General features: G+C 45.5%; 1 protein-coding gene across 1 annotated transcript in view; it reads left to right on the plus strand.

The window, feature by feature from the left end:
• The first annotated feature begins 467 nt into the window (after positions 1-467).
• The window catches only part of PANK4 (pantothenate kinase 4 (inactive)), a 109,464-nt gene continuing 91,275 nt past the window's right edge, over positions 468-18,656 (plus strand). The window contains exon 1 of the mRNA XM_073585384.1: positions 468-595. Coding sequence (XP_073441485.1) covers positions 583-595 — 13 coding nt within the window. The 5' untranslated portion in view covers positions 468-582. The remainder of the gene's footprint in view (positions 596-18,656) is intronic.

Genomic DNA, 18,656 nt, shown 5'->3' on the forward strand with positions numbered 1-18,656 from the left:
ATAACACCTTATCCCAGCACATTTGCTCATCTCCAGTCTTAACTAGTTCCAAACCTGATGAAAAAAGGCTAAATTAACACTATATTGATAACCAAACATCCTGACCGAGGCTCTTTTTAAAAGGCCATAATATGGTTATATTGGGTTCCATGTTGATCTATACTTGATTCTGTTCAACCACTTATGTAGCATTGGGAAACAACATTTGCAAAATTCTTAGAGTCACAAAATTACAAATGTGAGAAAAAAAGAATGCAGTGACGTGACTAATGCTACTACTCCGGACTGCTGGCCGGCAGCCATGCATCAGCAGGTAAGCTCCACTTTGAACAGTATTGGTTGTCAACATGATCCTATAGTTCTGTGCTGTCCTATAACTGTACTCTATAGGACGCAGGCAGCTGAAGACTTAAAGGGGTATTCCCCTCTTCAAAATCCCTTCCCAATATGTAGTAGGTGCTGTGAGACAATGAGTAAGGATTGGAATCATATGGGAGGGCCATTATGTATTCCCCAGAATGTGCTTAGAAACATACTGAACCGCTGGAGTCCATTGTCATCACAGCCACATCTGTGTTTACTATGCAAAATAAAAGTAAGTGTGGACTGGGTCAAGTTATTTGACCAAGTCAGTTTCAGAAAATCTGTATTGGGCTTTTATTTTTGGCGAGATCTGTAGGATGGTACTGGGACGGATCTCTTACGAATGGCCCATGGCCACAGTGTTCATTCAAACCTGCAGTTAAGGTTTGGGTGTGTCAGTTTTGTGTTGGATTTCACATGTAGCAGAGCTGAAGGTGCTGTGGACATATGCTTGGCTGTGTGAAGCTAACACAGAACAGAGCCAGCGACATGGATGACCATTGATAAACTGTAAAATATGTGGATTAACAGCACGTTTTCGATATGATGTCTGCAGGGGTATCCACTGCAAGAGGACCTTAGTGGTGATGTCCCATGGAAATTTACCCTTACTGACAAATTTGGCCTTATTATGGTGCATTGAATAACTTTTATGGGAATGTGTCTTCATAAATTGACCTATTGTTTAAATCAAGTGTTTTTTTTTATGTGTCTAATGAGCAAGTGCAAAGATCATTGTGAAGAGAGGGGGGGAGTAGTGTCAGATGTGAAATCATCTTATGTAATTGGTAAATCCTGTGTTATCAGCTGTCATTGGAATCCTGCCTCTGATGATAATGAGCCTGCTGAAAACTTCCTGAAAGGAGTTAGGAGGGAGACTAAAAAAAAAAACCCTCAGTGGCCAGTGTGAAAAGTACAAGATTATATTATAATTATTGTTCTTTAATCATAGGGTTGTACTATAGGGCATTGCCTGCCAACTGTCCCAAATTTGCCTGGGTTGTCCAGAATGTTGAGACATATTCGCTGTCACTGTTGATGTTAGTGTTCTGTCCACAGTAGACTCAGGCCTCCCTGTGAGCAATAGTTTCATGTTGTAGTGATGTGGACTCTTGGCAGTAAAGATGCTGCTTACAAAAAGCAGCTTTTGTGGTGTTATTTTATTGTCTGTTGTGCATGACCATGAAGTTTAGTACCCCGCAAAAAATAATAATGCAACTTCCTTAAAGTTTTTGCACCAACAAATCAGCAAGACCTGGTACCTGCATTTTTACACTTACTCATTGCTTTCTATGGGTGAAAATAACGCTGCAAAAGCATTGAAAGTTCGACATGCTGCAGTTTGCAAAAACGCAGTATTTTCCAAATCAGTCAGAAAAAAATGAATGTGTACATAAGATTTCTGAAATCTCATAGCTTTTGCCGGTACTGTAAAAGTTTCAAATTTGCATTAAAAATATGCAGCAAAAACGCAACGTGTGAACATAGCCTAAGGGTTCTTGAATGGCTCCCACAATGACACTGAAGTGCTACGCCGCTCTTATGATGCCTCAGTGTTAATTAGCTTATTAACACAAGTGGGAAGGGGAAAGAACAAGGATCTACGATATTTAATATACAGTGGGTGCGGAAAGTATTCAGACCCCTTTAAGTTTTAAACTCTTTGTTTCATTGCAGCCATTTGGTAAATTCAAAAAAGTTTTTTTTTTTTCTCATTAATGTACACTCTGCACCCCATCTTGACTGAAAAAAAACCCCAGAAATGTAGAAACTTTTGCAAATTAATTAAAAAAGAAAAACTGAAATATCACATGGTCATAAGTATTCAGACCCTTTGCTTAGACACTTATATTTAAGTCACATACTGTCCATTTCCTTGTGATCCTCATTGAGATAGTTCTACTCCTTCATTGGCGTCCAGCTGTGTTTAACTAAGCTGATAGGACCTGATTTGTAAAGGCACACACCTGTCTATATAAGGCTGTATTCACACGTTTTTACCAAATAAAACGCTTAAAAGAAGCTTCCCATTCATTTTAATGATTTCCGCACTTTCTGTGCATATTGATGCGTTTTTTTCCGTGAAAAAACGCATCGTGGAAAAAACGCAGCATGCTCATTAACTTCACGGAAAATTCCGCATTTCTAGCTATTTTCGATATGACTGGGACCGCTCCGGAAAAAACAGCATTAAAAACGCGCGTTTTCTGGGAAGCAGTCAGGTTTTCATGTAGAAATTTTCTGCGTACGTGTGCACATAGCCTAAGACCTCACAGTGCATGTCAGACCAAATGAGAATAATGAGGTCAAAGAAACTGGCCAAAGAGCTCAGAGACAGAATTGTGGCAAGGCACAGATCAGGCCAAGGTTACAAAAGAATTTCTGCAGTACTCAAGGTTCCTAAGAGCACAGTGGAGTCCATAATCCATAAATGAAAGACGTTGGGACCACCAGACGTCTTCCTAGACCTGGCTGTCCAGCCAAACTGAGCAATCGTGGGAGAAGAGCCTTGGTGAAAGACGTAAAGAACCCCAAGATCACTGTGGCTGAGCTCCACAGATGCAGTAGGGAGATGGGAGAAAGTTCCACAAAGTCAACTATCACTGCAGCCCTCCACCAGTCGGGCCTTTATTTCAGAGTGGCCCGACGGAAGCCTCTCCTCACAGCCAGACATATGAAAGCCCGCATAGAGTTTGCTAAAAAAAACACATGAAGGACTCCCAGCTTATGAGAAATAAGATTCTCTGGTCTGATGAGACGAAGGTAGAACTTTTTGGTGATAATTCTAAGAGGTATATATGGAGAAAACCAGGCACTGCTCATCACCTGCCCAATTCAATCCCAACAGTGAAACATGGTGGTGGCAGCATTATGCTATGGGGGTGTTTTTCAGCCGCAGGGACAGGATGACTGGTTGCCATCAAAGGAAACATGATTGCAGCCAAGTACAGAGAGATCCTGGATGAAAGCCCCTTCCAGAGTGCGCTGGACCTCAGACTTGGCCAAAGGTTCACCTTCCAACAAGACAATGACCCTAAGCACACAGCTAAAATAACAAGGGAGTGGCTTCAGAACAACTCTGTGACCATTCTTGACTGGCCCAGCCAGAACCCTGACCTAAACCCATCTGAGCATCTGTGGAGAGACCTAAAAATGGCTGTCCACCAACGTTCACCATCCAACCTGACGGAACAGGAGAGGATCTGCAAGAAAGAATGGCAGAGGATCCCAAAATCCAGATGTGAAAAACTTGTTGCATCATTCCCAAGAAGACTCATGGCTGTACTAGCTCGAAATTGTGCCTCTACTCAATGCTGAGCAAAGGGTCTGAATACTTATCACCACGTGATATTTCATTTTTTCTTCCTTAATAAATTTGCACAAATTTCTACATCTTTTTTTTCCAGTCAACATGGGGTGCAGAGTGTACATTTAATGAGAAAAAAAACACTTTTTTGAATTTACAAATGGCTGCAATGAAACAGAGTGAAAAATTTAAAGGGGTCTGAATACTTTCCGTACCCACTGTACCGTAAAAAAATGAGGCCGAAGAAACAGAAAACCTTTTATATATCTGTCCCTTTTAATGACCGCAATGAGAGTCTAAGGCTATGTTCACACATTATGTTTTTGCACCGTTTTTTTTCTTTTTTTTTTTTTACACAAACTAAAAGATGCTTTGTTCATTTCCAGCAAAAGTTGAGGTTTGAGAAATTTCATGCACAGGATTGCTTTTATTTTTTCCCCTGACTGAATTGAAAAACTGAGGCGTTATGAAATCTGTAGCATGTCACTTCTTTCAGTGTTTTGCAGCTGTTTTTTTACCCATAGAAAACAATCCGAAAGTGCAAAAAACACAACAAATTTTTTAATGCATTATTTGCTATATTTTTTTGAAGCATTTTTGGTGACTAAAACTAACTGTATTAAACATGTACTGTAGACAAAGCCAACATGTAATACACACTTGAAAATCACTGCAAAAAACCTGGCGTTTCAAACACAGCATGTTTTGGATGCAGATGGCTATGTTCAGACTGGGTTTTTTTTGGAGGAGTCAAAAAATGAGCGATTGGAGGCATATTGTTTACAAAAGAAGTTTTAGGAGTTTTCCCAGAATTGTTTTTCAGCTTTTTGATGCAACACAGCCTCAAATGTAGCACATTTTATGAGGAGCCACTTCAAAACAGTGACATGCACTTTTTTTCCCAGAAGTCGTTTATCATGAAAGAAAATAAAAACTCCTCACATAAAACACAAAATAGATTTTCCATAGAAATAAATAAGAAGTGTCACGGAGATACTGCGACAGAGAAGGGGCTGAAGATCATGGTGTCTGGTCACACAAAATCCTGTCCTGATTAGAACTGCTTCAGCATCCTATTAAACAGTGCAGGTTTTCCCTTGCTCTGTCATGGCAACGGTTAATCAGTTCAATTGATCTCCTGGACCTCTCCATCCTGAATTGCCTCAGCTGTTCTGTGCTGGCTACTCCCCCCTGGTATATATACTGGCCACTGGCACTTGGGAATTGCCAGTGATAGGCCGGGATCACACGTGCGGTAAACACGAGTCTTGCATGTTAATACCCTGCACTGCCGCTGGCATTCAGGAGTGGAGCGTGCGGCTGCATGTATTGCTATGCAGCCACACGCTGCGCTTCCGAATGCTGGCGGCAGTACCGGGTATTAATATGCAAGACTCGGCCGTGTTTCTTGCATGTGTGATCCCGGCCATAGTTCTACTTCCTGGTTAGGTGCGGGAGGAGAAATTCAGTGTTTGGAGTTGGCAGTTGGAGAGTTGTTCATAAGATTTCTGTTGGGAGTTGATTTGCAAGCTTATCCTTATCCTCTCCTATTTGGTTTCCCCTTCCTATCCCTCCCCTGTGCTCCACTGTTTTGTGAGTATATTTGTATGATTGTAGTTTAGTTTTCGTTCATCCCTGTCTGTCTGATTAGTGTAACACACTTCAGCCTCACACCTCCCTGGTTGGGGGAGGGAACTGATGAGGGTTAAGCTAGGATAATAGCAAGGTACGTGATCCATGGCATCAGCACCATTCGGGGAGAAGGATAGACTAGAGCGCCCCCTAGTTTGAAGGATCAGGTAGGTGCCCACAGTCACCAGTCACTATGTGACAGGAAGAGTCTTCACAATATTTTTGAAATGGCTTTTAAAGGGACTGGGTCAGGCAATTCATGCTGCTCAAACCGCAGGCAGCATGAATCTCAACCTGGCTGCACGACTGCAGCCAGGTGTAGTTTATACTATATAAAGAATTAGTTTAGGGGGTTATTCACATTTTTTTTTTTCAGAACAGATTGTTCTTCCCTCCCTCCAAAAATAAAAAAAGTTATTTCTTTTATCCTATCTCTTTTTAATGAAGGGGCAGTCAATAAAGACAGCACATAAATGGAGTTAGTGTTGAGTGAACATGCTGGGATAAGGTGTTATCTGAGCATGCTTTAGTGCTAACCGAGTAACTTCGGCGTGCTCTTTGTTTGAGTTTCCGTGTCTGCATGTCTCACGGCTGTCAGGCAATACCTACATATGTTGGGGCTGTCGAAAAGCTGTGAGACATGCAGCCACGGAGACTCAAACATAGTGTACGAGCACACTGAAGTCTAACATGTATGGGGGTCTCCCATCTCTTCCTCCAACAGATGATGTATTGATATCAGTCAGGAGAGATAAAGTTCCAGCATGTCAGACTTCAGACTGCCGAACCTTTCGTTCTTGGAGACAAAAGCCAGCGATGGAAGAATCTGGCAGCAGCTCTTTCTCTCCCTCCTCTGAGCGCTCCTGCATGTGGAGGATTCGGGAGACATGGCTGTCACCCAAACAATCAGCCGAACTATCATTTGGCAGATAGACATCTAAAGGGGATGTGGCCCCTTACTCCAGTAGGGAAACAAGAAGTAGTAGCTGCCACTTGTCTCTGATGATATCGAAGTGGCTCATTTCTATATTTTAGGAGACCTAATCAGTCTGGATGATGCTGTTCCGCTGTACAGCACCAGGCACATTTCATTTTTCCACCAAAACTTTTTTTTTTTATTAGATCCACCTAAAGTAAATGATTGCATCCCTGATTAAAGGGTTTTTATTGTGGCAGTTTTAACCCTTGATCCATCTGCTGATTTGTGTGCCCACCGGATATTGTAGATATGAGTTGGCACGTTTATCATGGGATATAAATGTTTGAGTAAGATGGACTCTGATCTTGCCGGGTTGCAGTTTTCGGTGATGAATGATATATGGCCAGAAAACTCAGTAACCCTCATCATCCAGAATATATGATCCACTCAAAGTACATTTCACATAAATTAGGGGCAAGGTTGGATTATTGGATTTGTTGGAAAAGTGGATAATTTTTCCAGTAATCTCTCCAGCATTGGATACACTGCATGCTTCAGATTTTCCCCACTGCGCTTCCATCTACATTGTGTCCTGATTTTTGTGTGTGTTGAAAGGGTAAAATCTGCAACACAATCCCCAGCAAGATCTGCATCTAACAAGTGCAGATTTGGCTGCAGAAAAATCTGTGCCAAATGCATAACGCTTAAACACGCACAAAAAATGTCAGAAAACAAGTCTGTGTAGGAGCCTTAAAGAGGTATTCCCATCTCCAATGTCCTATCCTAATATGTAGTAGGAGTAATAATAATATTAGCAAATATCTCCAATTAGAAATGTAGTATAGTTCTTCTGATTCACTATGCTGCTTACCCCATGTGCCGGGCATTGCAGTAGCTTAGGTATCAATGGTAATGACTAGAGTTGAGCAAAACGGGTCAGTCAAATTCAAAAGTCGGCGACTTTCGCTGAAGTCGGGTTTCATGAAACGAAACCCGACCATAGCGTGAGGTCGGCCATGAGGTCGGCGACCAGAGCGCCAAAGTCGCATTTCAAATGATGCTTCCAGCGCCCTTTTTCAGCCAATGATGGAGGACGCACACTTTGGGCACCGCGATGACATAGGCATCGGTCACCACCATCTTTGAGAAGGGCATGCAAGTGATTGGCTTGCTTTGTGTGGCGTCACAGGGGCTATAAAAGGGAGTGCACGCCGACTGCCATCTTACTTCTGCCGATCTTAGCATTAGGGAGAGGTTGCTGCTGCTGATTCAGAATAAGGGAGAGCGTTAGGCAGGGAAGAAGAACCAAAAAACTACTGCTGTTAGTGAGTTCCACTTACAACACAACAGTTTGTGTGTAGTGACAGGGGAGGATATATTTTTGTGCATCAGCTCTGTTGGTTATTAGGCTGCCTTATAAGGCTCCTGTCATGATACCAGTGCTGGGTGACCGGCACTTCTGGGGTTAATGTTTTGATCTCAGTGCAGACTCTTACCTGCACACTTAGGACCTATTATGGTGGCCTCTCATTGGTTCTGGGAAAGCTTCTTATAGCCTCAGGAAGCTCCCATCCCCCGTCAGTTATACTTTCACCCTTGGCATTGTGTGGTGACCCCTGAGTGTGTTTGTGCTGTGTTCTGGTTGCTTGATTCTCTGTGTACGACTTGGTCTGTTCTCTGGATGTTGCTTTGGATTCTGCTTGGTATCTTCTATGTCTGTGGGTCGCCCTCCAGTCCCAGGGCAGTGGGGTACTCGGTACCGGGCCGGTGTCAGGGGGAAAGTATCACGGCAGCCGTGACCTGGTCCGTGGCCCTCGGTGCCCAATGTCAATGGTGGTGTGTGGTTAATGGAATTGAATAGTTCGTGATGCCACCTGTGGTGTTCGGCAAGGGAGATGTTAAGCTGACGCTGCAGACAGATCCTCTGGGACAGATGGTGGGATGCAGCAATGGTGGTATAGCCCTCCACAGGCAGGGCTGTTGTCCCAGGGCAGTGTAGATGTGGGGATACCTTGATGGTGTAGTGTCTGGTACAGGGAATGTAGCAGTGCTGGCGGACGCAAGAAGGAATGGAGGACACCAGGGCTTGCAGTTTCAACGCTTTACTCACAGATCTTGGTAACCACTGGTGCCCGCTTCCATGCCATGTCCTCCGGGGCAGAGACTCAATCAACCTCCCGGGCAAGTTAGGCTTCTCCTCTCCAACACTCCGCCAACATGTACCTTTCCTGAACGACTCCTCTATTGCGCCTTTAGTGTGAAGAGCTCCAGTACCGTGGTACTCTGAAGTTCCTCCTGTCAGATGTTCCTGACAACTCTACTTGTATGACAGACAGCTGTAGCCTCTATCGGGGACTCCTCTCTGAGTCCTGCCTCTCTATTCGGTTGCTGTTGTGTCCCAAGTCTTAGTTGGGAGTAGTGCATTTACAGCCAACTACTCCACCGGTGTCTACTGCAGAACCATAAGTGTCCATACAACCTCGGGGACCGGGCCCCGGCCTTGCGCTGAGAACCTATAGGCAGGGTTCTTCTTCCAACCCACAACTCCTCTCTGTTCTCCTACTCCTTCATTCCGCGCTGTTCCTTCTCTCTCTTATGGAAGCTTAGGTTGCAGTTCTACATCTTTCTCCTTCTGTTCCTTTCCCAGTGCCAGCTGACTCAGATCACAGAAACAGCTGCAGCACTCCTTCCACCATCCCTTTCTCCTAGGGAGCCCGTTCCACTAAGACCAGTCCTCAGCCTCTCCTGACTGACTGTCTTCCTCTGCCTTGACCTCCTGTCAGCCTGCTCTCTGACTCAGACTCCCTGTCTGACTGACCTCCAGACTGATCTGCCCCCTAATTCTAAACCTTCCCAACCTTTTATATGATTCTCAACTCCACCCACCTCCCAGCACATCTCGTGTTACGAAGCAAGGACCCACGAAAGGTGCTCTGCTATCCTCTAAGCATGGAGCCGCAATCCGGTCCATTGCTGAACTAGCCCGTGTGTGGGTGCAGGTGTTGGAGTGTGGAAAGGAGTTCCCAACTTACCTAGTTGGTGGGGCACTACACCTTAGGAGAAGGTGCAGTTCCTCTGTGGCGACTGAGCCTCAGGGGCGCCACATCTGTTTGGTTTTGACTTCTGCTTGGCCCTGACTATCCGTTCTGTCTCATCCCTGGTATTTTACTGATATCTCTGTGTATGACCTCCGTTTTGCCTGACTGAGTATTTCTGTATAGTGTCCTGCCATCTCTGAAAGCAGGACGCTAAGTCCTGCCCCCTTGCAGTCACATGACCGTAGGTCCTGTGACTGCTTGCTAAATTCAGCGTCCACAGGTCCTGTGTAGCTGTACTTTCCGGCTGTACCTGACCCCGGGCCCCCCTACAGTGCGGGTGAGTCCCTGCTCAGCGGAGGCTGCACGCCGGCGCTGACAGGATCCTGACAGCTCCCTGATAGCTGCATTGCTGTTTGCACACTGCTGTGCAAACTGCTTTTTTAAGAGCAAAAATACTTTTCTTCCTCTTTTCTGCACAGTTACCAAGCATTCATTTTTCCACCCTTTTGTGTGCAGCAGTCCTGCTTATTAGGCTGCCTGCATCCATACTTGGACTGAGAGCATCATTGTCAGCCTCCTAAAATCTCTAGTGAGATCCAAATTCTCACCAATACTATATACACCCTCCACCTTGTCATACACCATCCAATTTCAGCCTGTTACATTGAGGTGTAATCACTACTGGGCCTGAGACAATAGTTCAGCGTCCTCAAATCTATAGTGAGATTCAAATTGTCACCAATCCTATAGACACCCTCCACCTTGTCATACACCATCCAAATTTAGCCTGTTACATTGAGGTGTAATCTCTACTGGGCCTGAGATACTAGTTCAGCATCCTCAAATCTCTAGTGAGATTCAAATTCTCACCAATACAATATATACCTTCTACCTTGTTTTACAGTACCATATAGCTGGTGGTATTTTGGGTACATTTTCACAAAATTGAGGAAGTATGGTGGAAGAGACTGTGGAAGTGGGTGGGGGTTGCCAGCTGGTCCTGATGGTGGTGGTGTTGGTGGTGCATCTGTTGGTAGTGGCAAAAGCACAATAGCACCTAAGGCAGGAGGTGTTGAGCCTGCGTCATCGTCTGGCTCCACAAGGCCTCGAAGGCTCCCCTTTGTGGGAGTAGGTAAACAGCTTCAGGAACAAGTTTTGGCTTACATTGCTGACACATCCTCCAGCTCTCTCGCCTCCTCTTCTGAAGTTTCAAAAAATAAAAGCACTGAGTCGTCAGTGGAGGCTCCTGGTCAGGAACAACACCTTTCCTTGTGTCCTTCACCCCTACCAAAAGTGAAGGATGCGGCAGGCCACACTTCAGATTACTCCATGGAGCTCTTTTCACATACCATGCCTGGGTTATCAAGTCAAATCGTGAATTCCCCAGTCCAAGATGAATGTGACATGGAGTGCACTGATGCACAGCCACTGCTAGATTTTTCTGATGGTACATTCACTCAGAGCACTACATTGTCCTCGCAGTGTACTGAGGCAGAATCAGACCCTGATGAAACTCAGGTGCCCCTTCCCGCATACTATACCACTACACTACACGGTGAAACAGAGGAAGGTGCACATGAAATTGAAGAGGAGGTGATGGATGACCCAGTTGTTGACCCAGATTGGCATCCATTGGGGGAAGAGGGTGCCGATGCCAATAGCTCAGAAGAGGAGGAGGATCCGCAGCAGGCAACGACATCACAACAGCTGTTATCTGGCAGGACCGTAGCAGTCCAAAAACGTGTTACAAAAACCAAAAGAGTTGCAGGACAGCTTGGCCAGACGGTCAAATTAGCACAGCGTTTAAGGCCTCAAAATGTCTTCCATAGTAGGAAGAGTGCAGTGTGGCACTTTTTTGAACAAAATCCTAATGATCAGGCAAAAGTTACCTGTAAGAAGTGCGCAAAGACCTTTAGCCGAGGGAAAAATCTGAGAAATTTGAATACCAGTTGCATGCTTAGACTTTTAACCACCATGCACTTGCAAGCGTGGACGGACTACCAAACCTCACGTACCACATGTGCACCTGCTCCAAATGAAGGTAGTCAGCAACGCTACATCGCTTCCTCCACTGTAAGCCCACCGGTTAGCACACCACCAGCAGCAAATGTCGAGTTGCCGTCGCAAGGGCAAAGCAGTCATGGAATCACAATGTTATTGCTACGAAAGACTGAATCTAGGCCATCAGCAACACCATCACCAACTCTCTCTCAGTCCGCCATGTCCACCGCTAGTTCCACCATATGCAGCTCTCAAGTCCAGCTCACCCTACCAAAGACTCTGATTAGGACAAAAAAGTACTCATCCTCTCATCCGCGTACACTGGCTTTGAACGCCCACTTTGCCAAACTAATCTCATTAGAGATGATGCCCTACCGGTTGGTTGAAAGCAAAGCTTTCCGCGAGCTCATGGCCTATGCAGTACCACGCTATGACCTACCCAGTCAGCACTTCCTTTCTCGAAAAGCCATCCCAGCCCTCCACCTGCATGTGAAAGACCGCATTGTCCATGCACTCAAGCAATCAGTGAGGGGAAAGGTGCACCTCACAACAGATGCATGGTCCAGTAGGCATGGCCAGGGCCATTACGTGTCCATCACTGCGCACTGGGTTAATGTGGTGGATGCAGGGTCCACAGAGGACAGCGGCGGTGGGACAGTGCTGCCTAGCCCACGGTATAGGAAACAGTTGGCTGTAGGCGTTCGACCCTCCTCCTCCTCCTCCAGAAGCAAAAGCTCGTCCACAGAGCGCAGTCGCACGAGCTCTCCATCCGCAGCTGCCAGTGTTGCACACGAGGTGTCCCACTATCGAACAGCTAGTGGTAAGCGTCAGCAGGCTGTGTTAAAGATGATGTCTTTGGGTGACAACAGACACACCGCGGATGTACTGGCCGACTACTTGCAGCGACAAACTGAGTCATGGCTGGGCAGTCTACATCTTGAGGCAGGCAAAGTGGTTAGTGATAACGGCCGGAATTTTGTGGCAGCCATAGCCCTTTCAAAACTCAGACACATACCTTGCCTGGCTCACACCTTGATCCTGGTGGTGCATTGCTTCCTCAATAATTATCCGGAGTTAACAGCCCTGCTCCATAAGGTATGAAGACTGTGCTCGCACATCCACCGGTCGCCCGTACACTCCAGTCGTATGCAGAAGCTGCAGCGATTGCTCCACCTTCCCAAGCACCGCCTAATTATTGACATTGCAACAAGGTGGAGCTCCACCCTGCACATGGTTCAGAGGCTGTGCGAACAGAGGCAGGCTGTAATTCATTTGTGGGAGGATACACGGTCAGGCAGTTTGCGGCCAGACATGGAGTTGTCTGGTGTGCAGTGGTCGAAGCTGAAAGACCTCTGTAAAGTCCTTCAGTGTTTTGAGGAATGCACACGGCTGGTAAGCGCAGACGATGCCATCATAAGCATGAGCATCCCACTTATGCGTCTGCTCATGCAAACTTTGACGCACATTAAGGAGCAGGCGTCTGCAGCCGAGGAGGAAGAGGAGGAGGGAAGCCTTGATGACAGTCTGCCATTGTCTGCTCAGGGAAGTCTCGTGGATGAGGTGGAGGAAGAAGAGGAGGAGGAGGATGATGGGGATTATTTTGGGGAGGAGGATGCTTCTCAGGGGGCAAGAAAAAATGTTGGCGTGGCAAGGTCAGGTACAAGGTTTGTGCGTGATTGGAAGGATGTTGATTTGCCAGAAAGTGCTCCTCCACCCAGCACTTGCAGTGCATCATTGACACCTGGAACATTGGCCCACATGTCTGATTATGCCTTGCAGATCCTAAAAAGGGACCCCCGCATTGCCAAAATGATGAACGATGATGACTACTGGTTGGCCAGCATCCTGGATCCACGCTATAAAGGCAAATTCTAAAACATCCGAAAAGAAAAAAGAAGCTATGCTTAAAAGTAACAATCTTTATTAGAACATAGTTAAAACCATGAATATAAAAATCACAATAATAGTAAAAGTGGGGGCACTACAAAAAAAAGCCACATCAAGGATAATAAGCACAAAAAGTGCAAGATATGTATGCAACAAATACTGAAACCAATGCTGAGGAACGAGTATAAATGCATAAGAGAGGAAATAAATATTTAAATAAATGCCAGTGCATTCCTTACTTAGTATAAAGCATTATAGATATGCATATAAGGTATTCAAAGCATAATCCAATTATCATACAGATAATAAAATCCCCCTAAGCATTGTACAAGAATGTGTTAGTGTAAACAAATCACTTAGCATGGGCAGATGTAAGGGCACTGTTACACCTAGCGATGCACCAGCGATCACGACTAGCGATATGACGCGGTCAGGATCGCTGGTGCATTGCTAGGTGGTCGCTAGTGAGCTGTCACACAGGCAGATCTCACTAGCGACATCGCTGGGGACGGGGATCGCTACTTACCTGTCAGACACGGCGATCCTACGTCCTCCCGCCCAGCTCCACGTGTCGCTCGTCGGCGCCACAGGAAGCCCAGCAGGAAGTGACCGACGAGGAATGGTCCAGCAGCTTCTCGCGCGATCAGCGATAACCAGCGGGGGAGCCGGTCGGAGGTAAGTATCATATGCAGCGATATCGCTAGCAATATCGCTGCAACGTCACAAAATCGGTGACTTTACAGCGATATTGCTAGCGATATCGCAGTGTGTAACGGGGGCTTAAATGAATAGGGAGCTGCATAGCCAGTATATGCTAATGCTGGATAAGGCAGCAGCAAACCCTGAAAGACATGTGCAAATAAGAAATAGATAAAGATGGCCAGTGCATATTACCTCAAGGTGTGGATGGAAGGACCCCGACGCGCGTTTCGCGGCAGCTTTTTCGAGGGGCTCCTCTTTGTCGGACTCCGGAAATATACACGCAGATTTTTAATGTTTAAACTATGCTATATATACCTGCTATCCAGTGATACTGTACCCTTTCTCAACTTTCTACAATCTTGTAGAATCCATACTGGGCCTGAGAACGTCTGAGTCTGCCTCCTGATTAGAGATGAGCGGTGTTCGAGTCGACTTGTTCGCCAAGTTAAAATTCCAGCTGTTTTGGGCGGTGTTCGAGCCGTTTGTCGAACTCGAACACTTTGCTTAAAATTCGGCTGTTCGAGGTTCCGTTTGAGAACGGTTCGTTCACCAAAAGTGTAACTTCATTTTCACATTAATAATGGTTTTCAATGTTAATAGACTGTTTCATGGCATAGTAGCGGTGTGTGTTAGCAAGCGGTGTAGTACACCTGTCAAGGAGCTACACAGTGTGTGTTTCTAATAATTTTTTACCGCATCTTGTCCAGAAAATCCTTTAGGGCCTTGTAGCACTGTCTGCTACTCAGCAGAGTAGCCCACCAGTGAACCTAGCTATGCCGCCTGTTTATGAAAGAACCAGTTTTTGACTGCATTAAGCACAGTTAATACTTTGGGCCTAGTAACTGTGTCTGCTACTCATCAGAGGAGCCCACCCGTGAACCAAGCTGTGCCGCCTGTTTATGTAAGAACCATTTTTTATCTCCATTTAGCCCAGTGAATACTTTGGGACTAGTACCGGTGTCTACTGCTCAGCAGAGGAGCCCACCTGTGAACCTAGCTAAGCCGCCTGTTTTTATGTAAGCACTGTCTGCTACTCAGCAGAGTTGCCCACCCGTGAACCAAGCTATGCCGCCTGTTTATGTAAGAACTGCGTGCTACTCAGCATAGGAGCCCAGCTGTTAAGCAAGCTACAGCACCTGTGGTTTGGACACTTAATTTTTCCATTCTTTCTGGAATGCCGGTTAGGCCTAATTCCAGTTGACCTGCACTTACTGGGAAATCCTCGTTCGCGGGGAAGAATTGGAATCCCAGATCCCCATCACTAACGGTGTTCAGTGGGTTATCTGCACCTGTAAGCGACACACGCTGGTCCTTTCAGTGTAGCGTGCATGCAGCCCCGGACATGTAAGGGCATGACAGACCTGTTATTGCTCGATCTCGCGTGTCCCTCTAGTAAGCTTGACGCGTACCGCGGGGGCATGCCGTAGTCTCTTTCGTTAACGGAATTAAGCTGACAAATCGCTAGCACAACTAAAAACGGACATCCACCACCACCCACTGAATCGACAAAGCTTGCAATCTGTCCATCTTTTCTGTAGCTGGCATGGTTGAGGTTTCCCGGGTGGAGTCGAATTAAGCGGCAGGCTCCACTCCAGGTGGTGCCCTTCTGGACATTCCTTTAAGGCTCAGCTTTGCAACCATACTACCCCCGGAAACCAAACACTTTGCCTTCATGGACGCTGTTCGGAGGTTCGTGGGAATAACGCTGCCCAATCAATCGGCAGTTGGCATAATTTATGGTGGGAAGTCCGACGGTATATGATCGTCTTCGATTTCAGATTTTTTTTTTTTTTTTGTATTTTACATTTTTATTCCAGCCTTTCTTGACTTCATAAGGGCATGACATGCCTATATCTGTGTCACCTTCTCCTCCTTTTACTACTCCACCTCTTTTCTATATGTAGTTGCCCTTTTCCATGTTGTTTTTGTATTCTGAGCATTTTGTCTGCTTTGGGACACCTTTTAAGGTGTTTTGTAATTGTTTTCTATGTGTTAGTATGTGTTTGTGTTTGCCTGCCATTGTTTTCAATGGTGTTCGACGGTGCTCGTCGAACGTTCGACGAACATTCAACGAACTTGCTTCCTGTTCGTCGAACCAAAATGAACTCGAACACTAGCAGGGTGGCTCAACACTACTCCTGATATATAGACGTACATTTTTAATGTTTAAACTATGCTATATATACCTGGTATCTGGTGATACTGTACCCTTTCTGCCAGGAAGTCCTCCTCTACCCACCACTCTAAGTGCATCATTGACACCTGGAACATTGTCCCACATGTGTGATTATTTCTTGCGGCTCTTCTTGTTATATTGTGGTGTGATCCATCCTGAGCGTGTGACAGTCTGTGGGTTACTCCTGCAATTTAGATGTACATATAAAAATTACCACAACACTAGTGTATACAGCTGTACGCTTGTGATACATTTCCCATTTCCTGCTTTTTATATTCTGGTCTAATCCAAACTGACCAAGTGAGAGTTATTTTCTGACTGTGGAAATAAATACTGAGATTGACAACAATGACCCCTACACTGTGTACAGCTGTACTCTTCAGATCCATTACCGTTTTACGGCTTTTTATATTGTTGTAATCCATACTGAGCCTGAGAGCATCTGTGTCTGCCTCCTGAAATATCTATGGAGATTTAGAGTGTTTAAACTATACTGTTGTGAGTTCATTTTCCCCTTCGTCACTGGGGTCTGGTGAACTCCCTATTCTGGTAAAGGAAGGTAATGAGCCTGATTATCAGGCACCTGAGTCTAATGAGGATGACTGTCTGAGTGGAGTCACGGACTGGATATAAGGCTGCCAATGCCCTTCTGCCCTGCGGATGATTTTTCTGTGGACTTCTAGGACACCAGTCTGATTCCTGCTCCTCTAAAGCTAAGTTTTCTGTTTTGCCTGTTAGCTTTTTGTTTTGTTTTTTTGTTTTCCTTGCTTTTCAGTATTCTGCCATTCCTTGCTGGGGTGAGCTGAATCTCCTTTTGCCTGTAGCTCTGTCTTCAGTATATTCCGGAGTACTGACATAGCTTTTTTGAAGCCTACCGTATTCAGGGCCTTTTTCACTGTCAGTCTGTTGGCTCTTATTTTTATAGGGTTTTTCACGGATTGCAGACAGCAGCCTTCCTGTCCTTTTCTATCTAGTTAGCTTGGGCCCCGTCTTTGCTCAGTCTATCTTTCTGTCTGTGTTAGTATTTTCATCTTGCTTCACCATCATTATATGTTGGGGGCTGCCTTTGCTTTGGGGTCTGCTCTGGGGCAGTTTAGATTTCCTCTTTCTTTCTTTAGGCCTATTTAATTCTCCGGCTGTGATCGAGGGGTCTAGGGCATCGTAGGAACCCCCCACGGCTACTGCTAGTTGTGTTGATAGGTTCAGGGGTCTGCAATCCGATAGCTGCCAACTTCTCTGGTTTTCTGGACTTAGCTAGCATTTCTGTTTTTGCCTCCTACGGTGACTCAATCATAACAGAATCACCCGCCATACCGCAGATCCTAGGGTACTCAATAGCAGGAAAGAATTGTGTTAAAAAAAAAAAAAAAAGTGTGTGTATATTCTTTCCTCTATATCTCTGAGGCCGTAGGGGGAATTTTTTTTTCTCTCAATGGAGATAAAGCAATTGTCTGATCGTGTGGAGCAGCTCGCTGCGGAAGTGCGGGGAATTTCCGCCTCCCTTGCTCATTCACATGCTGTTGAACCAAAGATCCCTACACCTGATGTATTTTTTGGGGATCGATCTAAATTTTTGAGTTTCAAAAATAATTATAAATTATTTTTTGCCTTGAAGCCTAACTCGTCAGGGAGCTCCGCGCAGCAGGTTAAAATTGTCATCTCTTTGCTGCGTGGCGATCCCCAGGATTGGGCGTTTTCTTTGAAACCAGATGATCCTATTCTGACTAATGTGAACGCATTCTTTCAAGCTTTGGGGTTGTTGTATGACGAACCTAATGCTATTGATCAGCCTGAAAAGACCCTGTTGGCATTGAACCAGGGTCGAGATTCTGCAGAGTTGTACTGTCAAAAGTTCCGAAAGTGGGCGGTCCTTACTACCTGGAATGATGGTGCCTTGGTTGCTCTCTTTCGGAAGGGTTTGTCAGAAGCCGTAAAAGATACTATGGTGGGATTTCCTGTTCCCTCTGGTCTGGACGATTCTATGTCATTAGCCATTCAGGTTGATCGGCGTTTACGTGAACGCAGGATTGCACGAGAGGTGTTGCCACCGGTTGAACAGACGTCTGAACCTATGCAATGTGATAGAGTTTTGTCTAAGGCGCAACGTCAGGAGTTCAGAAGGCGTAATAAGCTGTGTTTTTCTGTGGAGATGCCTCGCATATTATTTCTGTTTGTCCTAAACGAGAGAAACGCTTTGCACACACGTTTTCTGTTGGTGGTGTTCAACCTAAGTTTCTTCTGGCAATTACTCTGATCTGCTCCCTGTCCACATTTTCCGCAAAGGCTTTTGTGGATTCGGGAGCAGCGCTAAACCTAATGGACTTGGATTTTGCTAAACGTTGTGGATTTCTGATGACACCTCTGCAGACGCCTATCCCTTTGAGGGGGATTGATGCTACTCCTTTGGCTAAAAATAATCCTCAGTTTTGGACCCAGGTGGACATGCGGGTCGCCCCAGACCATCAAGAAAATTGCAGATTTTTGGTATTGCATGGTCTGCATGATGCCGTTGTTCTGGGGTTTCCCTGGTTGCAAATTCATAATCCAGTTTTGGATTGGAAATCTGTGTCTGTGGTGAGTTGGGGTTGTCGGTGTGCCTTTAGTGAGGCTCCGGTTTTTTCCACCTCTCCT

Source organism: Dendrobates tinctorius, unplaced genomic scaffold, assembly GCF_039654945.1.
Source record: "Dendrobates tinctorius isolate UK_male_01 unplaced genomic scaffold, ASM3965494v1 ptg000086l, whole genome shotgun sequence".
NCBI lineage: Eukaryota > Metazoa > Chordata > Amphibia > Anura > Dendrobatidae > Dendrobates > Dendrobates tinctorius.